Genomic DNA, 13,972 nt, shown 5'->3' on the forward strand with positions numbered 1-13,972 from the left:
AATAATAATGATTGAAGAGAATTTAGTCTTTCTTTGGGGCATACGTTAAAAGCATTGTTCCATGTTAATCACTCTGATGTATATCTGTCATTCTGCTTTTCCTTTTAATTTTTTGAGTTTAAAAGATGAATGAAGACATTTTAAAATTATTTTACATTTCTGAGATTTTTAAGGATTTTTCCTTTCCCTAGTTACAACTCGGTTGACTGATCCTGAAACCAAATTACATTTCAGTCCAATGCTCTATTTATTCATTTAACAAGAAATTACTCACTATAGGAATGAACCATCACCAAAAACAAAGCATCCTTTAAAGGATTTACAGTCTAAGAAATCACTAATTAATTATTAAAACCAACATGAATCCTTTAAAAAGTACTTATATAAATGCCATCATGTTTTTCAAATATTTTTTTTTGACTCCATGACGATGAAGTTTTGTGGTTATTCCTTTCAGTGCTGAAAGGAATGGTTATTTATTAAGGAAATAATTGTTTGATCTGTAATTACTAGAGTTGTTTCTTAAAGAAAAAAAAACTGAGAAAGAATCATTCGTACGAATGTGAGGAGCAAACGGATGGAGAGCTGAGTCACAGTCAGAAGAAGTTAGAACATTAGAAGTTCAATCAACGACAGTTCTGTTGGTTTACAGCCTCACAGTATTTGTGTGAGTAATGGAAGTAATAATGAAGTTCTAAAAGTAATTAAACATTCAATTATTTGAACACATTTCTAAATAATGAAAATGTTATTAAAGAATTGATTTAAAAAGAAATAGATATACTCCTACTACTTGTACTACTTTTACTACTACTACTACTGTTATTACTACTACTATTATGACTGTCACTACTACTACTTTTACTTCTAATTCTTCAACTTTACTACTATTCTTTTAGAAATACTATCACTGTTACTTCTAATACTTCTACTTTTACTACTGTTAGTACTACTGCTACTACTATGGCTGTTACCATTCTTTTTCAAATATGATTACCTCTCTCTAATACCTTTACTACTATTACTACCACAACTACCACTTCCACTACTACAACTACTACAATCTCTATTACAACTATTATTGCTATTTTTACTGCTACTTTTACATTACTATTAATACTACTACTAATACCACAATTACATCTAATATTATTACTACTACTCCTTTTACCACTACTACTTCGATCACTACTAGCACTTTTACTACTTTGAATACTACTACCACCATTATAACTTCTTCTTCTGCTATTACTACCACTACTTTTTACTACAAATGCCTTTATTATGATTACTATTACTACTACTACTACTTTTACTACTCTCACTACTACTTTTACACTATTACTACTACTTCTACTACTCTTACTATACTTTTACTAGTACAGCTAATTCTACTAATACTACTACTATGATCATTACTACTAACAACAGCAGCTATAGTAACAGAAGGAAATATGTGGGTTTTTAAATCTCAAAATCTGTGTGAGTTTGTGTTTTATTTAAAATTATTAAATGTACTTTAGAAACTAAATCCTGTTGGCTAGAAACGAAATTACAACCCTTGAAATATTATTCATGTAAAAAAAATGCTACAAAATTCAGTAAAGTTTGGTTTCTCACTAATAGTGTTTTGTATTGAACATTTACAAAAAGGTTTAAAAAAGGTTTAAAGCTCCAATCACACACTTTTATTGAACATTAAACATTTTTTAAAAGCGTATAAAAGTGGAAAAAAAACTTCTAAGCTGAAATTCTAAAATGATTTTGATTATTTTGATTTCATCGAAGTTAAAGCTTCTGAAATCCTAATTGAACTACATTTCCCAGCAGCCCTCGGGTGTCATATGACAGCAGAGTGTTTGGTCATGTGACCTCGTCGCTGCTGTTTCTGAGCCGCGCGTTTCCCTTTTTGCAGCGTCACCGGCTTTAAACGCAGAAACGTCGCGTTTTGTGTCCGCGCGGCGGGACGTTCTCCCCGGTGGACGGTTTCCCCGCCGACTCCTCCCCCCGCCGGTTCCCCGCTCGTTCATGTCACGCGGGGCCAGCAGCCCCGGCGGCTCCCCGGCAGGCCTCGCTGTTTACCGCCTCAGCCAGCGTCCGCGCGCCCAGCTCGGTCCCGGAGGCGCCCGCTGAGCCGTCCAGCCCCGCGGAGCGGCGGGAGGGGATGCCCGGAAGAGCCGGCCGGCTGCTAGGACGCCTGGACGCCGGTTTCCGGTCAGAATGAACGGTGAGTTCCACCCTGAAGGTCTGCTGGGGGATTCTGGTTCTGTGCTGCAGGAAGTTCATCATCCAGGAGAAGAACGTTAGAGAACATCAACAAACCAGGAGATTAGATCTTCTTCTTCTTCTGTGGTGACAGAAAATCCTCCATTTTTACTCAGCCTGCATCACTTAAACATCTCACATTCCTAAAGTGCATGTTAAAGTAACCAACCAACCACTGAAGCTGTTCTCCATGGATGGAGGACCCTCACATGATCCATTAACCTTGTTTTTGTTCTTTGTGAATAATTGAAGGAGCGTTTTCTCCACGGTTTGCTGTGTTTCCTCTGCAGGCGGTCAGCAGAGCGACGGGAAGAGGCAGCACCTCCTGGAGAGGCTGCTGGACGCCGTCAAACAGGTGAGCTCCTCCTCCACAACGTGGACTTCCAGCAATGCCCAGTCGTTAAACAGGACGCACCAGTCGACCGATACACCAAACCACATTCACTTACAGATCAGAGAGCACTTCTGAGACTCTCACTTCTCCAGATTTGTGCATAGATGATGCATTTAAATGCTGCTAGAATGCTGGGTCATCTGAGTTTTCTGCTTTGATCTTAGATCGTGAATAATATCTGATAAAAACGTTTTCCACTTTCTGAAACAGATATGTCCCCACTATTAAAAAACAAATGTATCTAGAAAAGTTGCGTTACCAGCCCAAGTTGCTGGTGTGATTTATGCTAATTTAAGAGTGTTCCTCGACTCAAAAAAGGTTGAAAAACACAGATTTAGAGAACTCTGAACCTTGAGTTTTCTGACTGCAGTTTTACTTCCTGCGGAGTAAACTCTGCACCAGAAAGGAAGCAAAATAAAGCAGCCAAAAGCAGCACTTCAGTGTCCTCCTGACAACCAGAGAAAATAATAAAGACTAAAAGTGATTTAAATCCATTAAAAACTACATTTTCAAAATCCAGTGCCGTAGAAATGTCCCAGAAGTATTTGCAATGATGTGCATCAATGCTCACTAGATGGGGGAATATAGACCACAATGCATTGTGTTTAACCTTTTTTTTACTTAATACATTATTTACGTTTTCATCATCTGAACACAATTGATTCTTACAATTTTTTGTTTTTTTATTTTTTAGGTTTTTATTTTGTAAAATCTGTGAAATGGCATATTTACTGTTTAAAAAATAAAAAATAGTGAGCGTGGGGTCTGAATCTCGTTAAAAATTCAAGGGACTACATAGCCACAGACTATAGAGTTTTACAGTAGTCAGCGTGTAGTGAGGGAATTCAGACACATTTTTTTTTCCACTTTCTTAAACAGATAAGCCCCAAAAATTAATTTAAAAAAATCCAAAAAGTTTCTTTTTCAAAACACATATTTACTATGATTCCCCAATCACAATCAGTTTAAGAAAATGGAAAAAGTTTTACCAGATATGATTCACAATTTAAGATCAAAGCAGAAAACTCAGATGACCCAGCATTCTAGCAGCATTTAAATGCATCGTCTACGCACAAATCTGGAGGTGAAAGAGTCTCAGAACTCCTCTTGCTCTCTGATCTGTCTGTAATAGAAGATCTAGAATAGAATATCTTTATTTCTTTATCATTTTTCTTTTTGCTAAAGTATTAGCTAAACTCCAGATTAGACTAAAAAACTAGAAAATGGTCTAAATTAGCCAAAACAGCTAGCATAATGCTAACCTGTTAGCTAAACTCCAGATTAGCCTCCAAAACTGGAAAAATAACGAAATTAGTCAAAGCAGCTAGCATAATGTTAACATGTTAGCTAAACTCCAGATTAGCCCAAAAACATGGAAAAATAACTAAATTAGCCAGAACAGTTAGCATAATGGTAAAGTATTAGCTAAACTTCTAATTAGCTAAAAAAACAGAAAAATGTCCAAATTAGCCAAAACAGCTAGCATAAAATTATTAGCTAAACTTCAAACTCTAAACTTTCCAATTTTGCTCAATATTTCAAAAATTACAAAGTTTCTAAATTACTAGCAGTAATGTCCCGAACGAGCTGAAGGATTTGATACCGAGATTGATGAAATTACTGAAAGTGTGTTTGAGTTTCTACGTGCCAAAAATCGTACGGAAAGGAGCCGGAGATGAAAGCAAGAACAAAAGTTAAAACATAGTAAAACAGGTTAAAAAGTTAAATTGTGAAGTTTTTCAGTTTTTTATTTGGTCTAATTCAGAAATGTAACTTCAACGTAAATGTTTAATTGTTGTTTTTTGGATTAAACTGTTATTTCACTTTCGTTTGAATTCAATATGTCTGTTAATACTGAGAAAGAATCGACATGTCTTCCATTTATACTCGCTAAGGACAAGTTTTTATTTTGTTACCCAGTAAGAGATTAACCCAGTGCATCATGGGAGATGTAGTGAAAAGAATTGACTCTAATGCTGGTCAAACTCTCGTCTTTAAGCTTCATTACTTGATGAGTCGAGGACGTTCATCTCATCCGATTGGTTAGACTGAGGGAAGAATTATGATTGGTGGAGACAGTTTTTTCAAAATAAGAGCAAGTTGAGGCAAAATCGCAGTAAGATCAGTCTTGAAATCAAGTAAAATCAAATAAACTATTTTTTGATCTGTTTGGATGAACACAGCTGATGTCCTGATGATGGTGATTATTTTTTAGACCAATTTGGTGAAAATTAATTATTTACTGCGACACATTGGTTGAAAAAACTCAGATTTAAGGTTCCCTCCAACATCTTCCAGCTTCTGCTTCAGTCCGTCTTCGATAGATCTGTCAGAAATGTGCAGAAAAGATTGAAAGATTTATTTTCTCGTAGTGCCAAATCCGCTTCGGTGGCAGGAAGGAGATCGCAACCGACTCAGACAGCAGGTGAGCGCCCCCTCTGTTTAGCTCCTCCCATAGGAGTGTCCTGTCCTGAGGCCTGACGACGGCCTTCTCTGCTGCTGTCGCCCCTGCAGGGTCATCTGTCTGTGCGCTCAGTTTGAGGCGGTGCTTCAGCACGGCCTGAAGAAGAGCCGAGGCCTGGCGCTGACCGCCGCCGCCATCAAACAGGCCGCCGGCTTCAGCAGCAGAACAGAAGGAGGGGGTGCAGGTGGGTGCTGGGGGCCGCCACTACGGTGAAAATGGGGGTTTGGGGTCATTTTTCTGACATTTATGAAGAAAATTAGGCTCAAAATTACATTTCTGAGAATTTCTTTGTTGAATTTTTTGTAAATCAGGAGCAGATGAAAACATTTAGTTTGAAAAAGATCGTGATTTTAAATAAATAAGTCCAAATTAGAGCTGCGAGATCCTGGTAGAGTATGGAGAGAAAACAGTCTCATCCGATTTGTGTGTAATTTTTTATTTTTAACTCATACATACAATTCATTTGTGCCTAACTATGTATTGACGTGTACAAAAATGACAATTATACACGCACAACTTTAAATTACAGAAGCTTAAAACAAACTACGAATACAAATCTTTACAAAGTACACACAAATCTCCTAAAATCAGCCACTTTTAAACTTGGATTGTTAATAATATCTGGTGAAAATCTGACATGTTCCCACTTTCTTAAACAGATGTGAGAACTTTAAAGACCCAGCTTTCTAGCAGCACTTAAACGCATCATTTACATGAAAATAGTCTCACATCTGATTTTTGCATAAATACTTTTTGTGTGCGTATCAGGCGATTTGTGCGTACTTTTTAAAGATTTGTACTTGTAGTAAGTTTTAAGCTGCTGTAAATAGTTTTTTTTTGTCATTTTTGTACACGTGAAAACACAATTGCACATAAAATATATTGCATGAGTTACAAATTACGCACACAAATCGAGTGAGACTATTTTCTCTCCACAGACAAGGGGTTTGAATGATACTCATGTTGGAGAATTTGAGACAAAAACTTTAAAACTCTAAATCAAATGATTAAATGAATTCACTCTGGACTAAAAGTTATTCTGAAAACTCTTAAAAATCTAAAATAAAAGATGTTTTTCTGTTGTTACAAGTAAAAAATCTGTCATTAAATTTAATTAGATTAAATTGTAATACACAAATCAAAGCAAAACTGTGACATAATTTGAGGTTTGAACCAAATCATAATTAAAGTGGATCGTTGCATCACTAATATTTACACACTTGAATCCTATTTTTAGAGCTAGAACATTCCAAATATCTTTATTTTAAGACATGAATCATCTCAAAGTGAGACCAGAATCTCTCATTTTAAGATACATGTGTGGGCAGTGGTTAGCGCTCTCGCTTCACAGCCAGAAGGTCGTCGGTTCAAATCCCGGCTGGGACCAGAAAGAGATTTTACAGCTTAAGAGAATAAATGTGAATATTATTCAGAAATATGTTCACTTTTACACTTCTGACCTGAAGACCCGCTCCAAAAATGTTTTGACCCATTTTCAAAGCGCAGATTATTTAGAAAAACTTGTGTTAACGATCAAATAATCAAAAAAAAATCCTTTTTTTTTTTTTACTTTAAAGACGTCGTTTCATCAAACCACAAAGTTTCTGGTAAATTAATTTAGTCTTCTACCAAGTATTATATCATAAACAAAAATATTCGATGAGATTAAATGAAACAAAAATATAAAAGGACTACATTTATATACCTCGTTTTATTCTGAAAGCTAACTTCCTGTTAAGGATGATGTAAATATTTCTCCTGATCTGAGTTTATTTAGAAAATTCAAATTCTGGATGAGACAAAATCTTATCACAAATTTAGACAGTTTCATGATTAGGGAGAAACTTTTCTGTTTTCTTTATATTTTTAAGCTTTAGGACATGTCAAAGTCAAGGCCCGGGGGCCGGAATCCGCCTGGAATAATATTCCTGCCATTTTATTTTTCATAATTATGTTAAAAAGCTACAGTTTTAAAGTTTTAAAAATTAGCATTCAGCTAGATTTTTGGACTATTTTGACATTTGCTAAGATTTTTTTTTTTGGCCAATTTGAAGTTTAGCTCATATTTCAGCTACATGCTAATTGCTTTGGCTAATTTAAGCTTTTTTTCTAAATTTTTAGGCTATTTTAAAGTTTAGCAAACATTTCAGCTACATGCTAGCTGGCTATGTTAGGCTTTTTTTCTATTTTTTAAGGCTATTTTGGAGTTTAGCTAATATGTCAACTATATGCTAGCTGTTTTCGCTAATTTAGGCTTTTTTCTAGTTTTATTTTTGGCTATTTTTAAGTTTAGCTAATATTTCAGCTACATGCTAGCTGTTTTGGCTAATTCAGGCTTTTTTCTAGTTTTTTTGTTGTTGTTTTGAAGTTAGGCTAAAATATTTAAGCTACATGCTGTCTTTTTTGGCTAATTTAGGCTTTTTTCTAGTTTTATTTTTGGCTATTTTTTAGTTTAGCTAATATTTCAGCTACATGCAACAAGCTTTGGCAAGCTTTTAAGGGTAATTCAACATTTAGCTAATATTTTAGTGGCTATCAACTTCAGCATCCTCAGCTATCACCGCTAGCATCTTCAGAAGCCAAATCTCATCTTACAGCATCCACACTAGCATTACTAGCATGCTATATATCTAATTCATAATTATGTTAAAAGTTACAGTTTTAAAGTTTTAAAAATGTAGTTTTAGAGTGTTGAATAAATGTTTATCCTGTTCAGCCCACGACCTTAAGTGTGTTTTGGATTTTGGCTCCTTGTGCGATGGACCTTGACGTGTTAGAAGGACGGGGTTTAAAATGATCCTGATTTATGTACAAAATACTACATAAACAAGAAAAAAACATAAATTAATTTGATTCTAAAGCAATAAAACATATTTTCTGTTAGTTTTTTGTTTTGAAATTCATAAAGCTGTCTGTAAAATCTCCACTTTTGTTCACTTTTTCATTTTTATGCATGTATTTAGAGTTCTCTGATACACAGAAAAAACCTGCAGACGTCTAAGGAATGGAAGTTGAATAAAAAAAAAAACGTTCTATACTTAGTTTTTTAAGTTCAAACTTTATTCGTTAACAGTTTAATTTCCTCACTTTAAGTATCTGTATCCGAGCATCCATAGCAGAAACTTTTTCCTCATTTTGTTGTGTGATTTTGTCGCACTTCCTGCTTTTCAAATTAAAACAGGAAGTGGCGGTTGCGGGAGGCTTCGCACCTGAAAGAGTTTGTTTCTTCTTCTTCCCTCCCAGAGCTGACGTTCTGGTTCTACGTGAAGGAGCATCTGAACCGCCACGAGCTCCAGCGCTTCTACTCGCTGCGCCACATCTCCTCGGAGCTGGGGCGAGGGCGCGCCTGGCTGCGCTGCGCCCTCAACGAGCACTCGCTGGAGCGCTACCTCCACTCGCTGCTGGCCGACCGCCCACGTCTGGGGTCAGTGCGCCCCCTGCTGGTCCCTCTGTACTTCCACATCTTGTTCTCCATTTTGACGAGTGGATTCTGTCGTTTTTAGAAGTTACTATGAAGATTGGGCTTTCGTCCTCGACGAGGAGAGAGCTAGCATGCTCCCCACCATGGCGGCAGGTGAGCGCGTGATGTTTGATGCATGAAGCCGTCCAGATGAATTTGTTGCTATGGAAACATTTGTGGAGCTCTCACGCTCCCCACTAATTCTCATCAAGCATCATTTGGAAGCTACTTTGGGAAAAATATTACTTTTAAATTTTGTAGATTTGGAACAACGTTAGCGTAGCAAATTGGCAAATGTGCCGTTTCTTTTTTGCATGCACATTTTTTACCAAAATATTGTGGAAAATATAATGTATGAATCTCTGGCCCAGGCTGAATCAAACGATATTACATATGACATGAACGCATTCAAAATGTGGCTGTGGTTAACAAAAAACCTCCGTTGCTATGGAAAACCAAAAATTTACTTTTGCAGATTCTTCTAAAAATGACATAGATTTGTTCATCACCCTCAGGCTAACAGAAAATATTATGGTTGCTATGGAGATTAAGCCAACAGAAAGCTGGAATTTTGAAAAAAGTTTTTATTTCCCATGAATTTGTCACATGCTGTTCTGACCAGACTGTGGGGGAGGGGCGTGTTGCAGCTGCTCAGCCAATGAGGGCGGGTCAAAAGGGGGGATGGCGGGGGAGGGGTGCCATCCGAAGCTTCTGCTTAAATATGGACGAAGATCCGATGAACACCAACTGTTCAACGCTGAGCTTCTGTGCCGCCTCCAGGTCTGAACTCCATCCTGTTCGCCATCAACATCGACAACAGCGACCTGAACGGCGGGCCGACGCGAGGCTCCGCCTCCGTGTCCAGCCTCCTGAAGGAGTCCACGCAGGGCTTCGGCAGTCTGCTGAAGGAGTCCACGCAGGGAGTCAGCAGCCTGTTGAGGGAGATCAGCTCCGCCACGGCGGTGGTGCCGGGCTTCACGCCCAGAGCGGACGGCGCCTCCGACCCGCTGCCTGTGCTGCCGCGCAGCGCCTCCGCTGGTAAGAAGCAGGACTGTCGGTGAAATCCAGAATCATGAGGCGGGAAATGGCAGTTTACACAAAAATAAACCCAATTTTTGATCTATTTACAAAGTGTTAGCCAAAATCTAAAAACGTCGTTTTTTTTTAGGACGTAGTTCATTAGAAATTCATCTTTGAGTTGTGGGCGGGGCTTCACATTGCTGAAAGCTCTCTGTTTACATTCACGCCTGCAAGCTCATTTATTTTGTTTTACTTTGTTTATTTTGGACGCTCTTCTCTTTCAGACTCGGGTTTGAGGAAAGAGCGGCGGCGGAAGAAGAAGGTCACCAACATCATCTCCTTTGACGACGACCTGGACGGGGGCGCCGAGGACGAGGAGGAGGCCGAGGACGACTCCCAGAGGAATGCTGTCCTGAGGAAGAGCCACACGGCGCCGGCTCAGAGCAGCGTGGAGGAAGGGGTGGAGCCTAACCTGTCCGAGTCGCCGGCGCAGAACGGCCTGGCGGAACCGGGCGTCGTCAGCTGGGTGGGGTCCCCCCACCCCTGCCGCACCGCCCCGGAGGCTCCGCCTCCTCTGCCTGACAACAAGGGAGTCGACAACGAGGATGAGGAGGAAGAGGAGATGTACAAACCAAGGACGCCGTCGGTGGAGGATGAGAAGATCCTCACCGATCTGTGAGTTTGGTGCAAAAGTTTTCTTTGGTTTTAGGATTAAAAAAGTGTCAAAATGAAGAATTTTTGTTGTAATTTTAATTGTTTTGTTTTTTTTCTTCATACATTTTGAAAAGGATCTCTTCAAAAAGGCAAAATAACAGAACTAAAAAATAAAAGATTTTTAGTGTGTTTTTAGGATTTTTTAAGATTTCAGAGAGAATAAAGAGCAAAAAAAGGAGATTAATTTAAAATTTTAGTAAAAATGCGACAGATTTGATGTTTGGAAGTCCTAACATTGACAGAATTGGTAGGAGAACAAAGAGGCTTGATGTGAAATGTCAAAGCTTCAAAGCGGTGTAAATCTTCTTCCAGACTTTTTCCTTTACAGCTCTTTTCCGATGTACACGTGTTAAAGTCAAGGCCCGGGGGCCGGATCCGGCCCTCTGAGTGATTCTATCCGGCCCTCCAGATCCTTTTATTTTATTGTTATTAATGACCCGATGTTATCTTGCACTTATTTCGAACTTGTATAATTTTGACAAAGTATGTTTTTATGGAGAGTAAAATATTGAAAGTTCTTTAAGGTTTAAGTTGATTTATTCTGGAATAATATTCCTGCCTTTTATTATCCAGAATTATGTTAAAAAGTTACAGTTTTAAAGTTTTAAAAAGTTCACATTCCGCTAGCATTTTGGACTATTTTGGCATTTACTAAGATTTTTAGGCTATTTTCGAGTTTAGCTAATACTTCAGCTACATGCTAGCTGTTTTAGCTAATTTAGGCTTTTTAAAAAAGTTTTTTAGGCTGTTTTGGAGTTAGGCTACTATTCACACAGTAGCTGTTTTGGCTAATTTACTCTTTTATTTTTTTAGGCTACTTTGAAGTTTAGCTAATATTTTAGCCACATGCTAGCTGTTTTGGCTAACCTAGGGTTTTCTTGTTTATTTTTACGTTACTTGGCATTTAGCTAATATTTTAGCTAGCTATCAACTTCAGCGTTTTCAGCTATCAGCTGTAGTGTTTTTAGCTATATATCTAGTTCATAATTATGTTAAAAAGTTATGGTTTCAAAGTTTTAAAAATTTGATATTCTGCTAGCTTTTAGGACTATTTTGGCATTAACTAAGATTTTTTTAAGGCTATTTTGGAGTTTAGCTAATATTTCAGCTACATGCTAGCTGTTTTGGCTAATTTAAGCTTTTTAAAAAAAAGTTTTTTAAGGTTCTTTGTAGTTAGACTAATATTTACATGCTTGCTGTTTTAACTAATTTAGGCTTTTTTCAGTTTTTTAGGCTATTTTGAAGTTTAGTTAGGTTTAGTTTTTTTTTTTAAAGTTTTTTTGGGGCTAATTTTGCATTTAGCTAATATCTTAGCTAGCTATCAACTTCACCGTTTTCAGCTATCAGCTTTAGTGTTTTTAGCTCTATATATAGTTCATAATTATGTTAAAAAGTTATGGTTTCAAAGTTTTAAAAATTTGATATTCTTCTAGCTTTTTGGAATATTTTGGCATTTACTATGATTTTTTAGGCTATTTTGGAGTTTAGCTAATATTTCAGCTACATGCTAGCTGTTTTGGCTAATTTAAGCTTTTTAAAAAAAAGTTTTTTAAGGTTCTTTGTAGTTAGACTAATATTTACATGCTGGCTGTTTTAACTAATTTAGGTCTTTTCGGTTTTTTAGGCTATTTTGAAGTTTAGTTAGGTTTAGTCTTTTTTTTTAAAGTTTTTTGTGGGCTAATTTTGCATTTAGCTAATATCTTAGCTAGCTATCAACTTCACCGTTTTCAGCTATCAGCTGTAGTGTTTATTAGCTATATATCTAGTTCATAATTATGTTAAAAGTTATGGTTTAAAAGTTTAAAAATCTACTTTTAGAGTGTTCAATAAATGTTTATCCTGTTCGGCCCACGACCTAAGATGTGTTTTTATATTTTCCCCGCTTGTCTGATTGATGTCGACACCCCTTTGATGTAGGATAGACTTGATCTAAAGGATTTCCCGCCGAGCACAAACCGCAATCGTTAATTTCTCCTTCATGATCAAGTTTCAAACGGTTGGTTACTTCCATGAATTAAAAAAGAACAGCATTCGTACGTCACTACCAAAGTCCAGTTCCTGATGGGTCAAAGTTCAGCTGTTTTAACTTTCAATGTTGCGTTTTGTACATTGTGCCCAAAAACTGAATTAAAAGCTTTAGAGAGTGTTGAACGTGGAAGCCAGAGACGCGTATTTACAGACATTTACGTTGACTGAGGCCAGTAATGGTAATAGTAATTAGAAAAAAAGTTTTATTATTTTTTTTATTTTGTCTTGAACAAAACATATGTTGAATGAATGAATGAAATGGTTTATTTCAAGGAATCAGCAATAATAAAAATCAGAATAATTCTGTCTGTTCTGTTTTCTGAAATGTTCTGTCTGTTTCCAGGCCCGTGGTGGTCGGCAGCTTGTCCACCGTGTCCACATGGAGTCCTCCGCAGGTCACGCCGGAGCAGCGCAGCTCGGAAATCCTGATCCCCCTGAACGCTGCAGACCCACAGCCAGGTACCGCAGCTGCACACGGCCTCAGACGACCTGCAGGGACTTCCCTTCACGGCTTCACTTTCACTTCCACTTTCACAGCGAGCTCCGTGGAGGACGCCGCCGCCTTCCCGGCTCAGTGTGATTCAGCAGAGTCGGTAGAAAACTGCGAGAGGCTGCAGCTGACTTTCAGGTGAGGAGCCGCTCTGCTCCTGCTGCACAACAGATGAAAAATCCCAGAATTCACCTCTCCTCTCTGCTGTTCCTTCCAGCATGGAGTCCAGTCCTCCAGAGCAGCCGGCTCCGCTCGCCGCCGCAGCCGCCGGGCTGCCGGAGTCCATGACGGTCGGTGAGTTCCCGCCGCCTCTTCCCGCTCTGCTGGTTCTGGAGGTTTCCAAACGGGTTTGGTGGAATGAAGCGTCAGTCAGAAACCTGGAAGGGGACGGGTCTATTTACTGGAAAACATTCCTGAGAGCAAATCTGATACGACAAACTCCAAAATGAGGAGATTATCTGATGGTGGTTTCAGCTCTGGGGATGCATACCTTTCAAAATAAAACGTATGTCTAGACACAACAAAAAACCATAAGAAAACACAAACAATTTGTCTTTGTTTTGAAATCAAAATTTCCTGTTTAATTCCTGTCATAACACGTCGCAAAGTTACAGGCACATTCATGGAGTCACAACAAAATAGAATAAAACTTTATTGACACACAACAGGAAATTCACTTTCATAGCTCTGTTGAGTATAAAAACTGATACTAATAATATCTAAATCTTTCCCAATATTATTTGAAACCCAAATAATACAAATTGTTGTTTTTTGGCCCCAAAAATGTAAAATGTCATAATTTTTTGCTATTCTAAAATAAACTTAATTATTTTCAGCTTCAAATTTTTGTTTTTTAGTTTTCAAAACTCAAAATTTCAGTTTCAAATCTTTTTTTTCTTGATTTTTCCTGCAACAATGCTGCCAAATCAATCATCATCATATGAGGAGAAAGTTGCTGCAGCTGCAGCTGCAGCTGCGCAGGCGACTGCAATGTAGTGATTCTGGATGAGGGGATCTCGACGTCTGCAAACCTACAGAATGATGCACGAGAAGTAGGGCTGGGCGATAAAACGATAATTATCGTTATCGCGATATTACCTTTTTTCGATAGTGAAATGAGACTATTGCGATAAACTT

The 13,972-nt window shown here is 37.9% G+C and overlaps 1 protein-coding gene across 1 annotated transcript in view; it reads left to right on the forward strand.

Moving 5' to 3' along the window:
* Positions 1-1,836: 1,836 nt before the first annotated feature.
* The window catches only part of snx29 (sorting nexin 29), a 192,181-nt gene continuing 180,045 nt past the window's right edge, over positions 1,837-13,972 (forward strand). The window contains exons 1-11 of the mRNA XM_024285017.2: positions 1,837-2,227; positions 2,556-2,620; positions 5,032-5,084; positions 5,174-5,307; positions 8,367-8,547; positions 8,627-8,697; positions 9,364-9,621; positions 9,888-10,278; positions 12,689-12,804; positions 12,883-12,973; positions 13,053-13,129. Coding sequence (XP_024140785.1) covers positions 2,221-2,227; positions 2,556-2,620; positions 5,032-5,084; positions 5,174-5,307; positions 8,367-8,547; positions 8,627-8,697; positions 9,364-9,621; positions 9,888-10,278; positions 12,689-12,804; positions 12,883-12,973; positions 13,053-13,129 — 1,444 coding nt within the window. The 5' untranslated portion in view covers positions 1,837-2,220. The remainder of the gene's footprint in view (positions 2,228-2,555; positions 2,621-5,031; positions 5,085-5,173; positions 5,308-8,366; positions 8,548-8,626; positions 8,698-9,363; positions 9,622-9,887; positions 10,279-12,688; positions 12,805-12,882; positions 12,974-13,052; positions 13,130-13,972) is intronic.

Source organism: Oryzias melastigma, linkage group LG19, assembly GCF_002922805.2.
Source record: "Oryzias melastigma strain HK-1 linkage group LG19, ASM292280v2, whole genome shotgun sequence".
Lineage (NCBI taxonomy): Eukaryota > Metazoa > Chordata > Actinopteri > Beloniformes > Adrianichthyidae > Oryzias > Oryzias melastigma.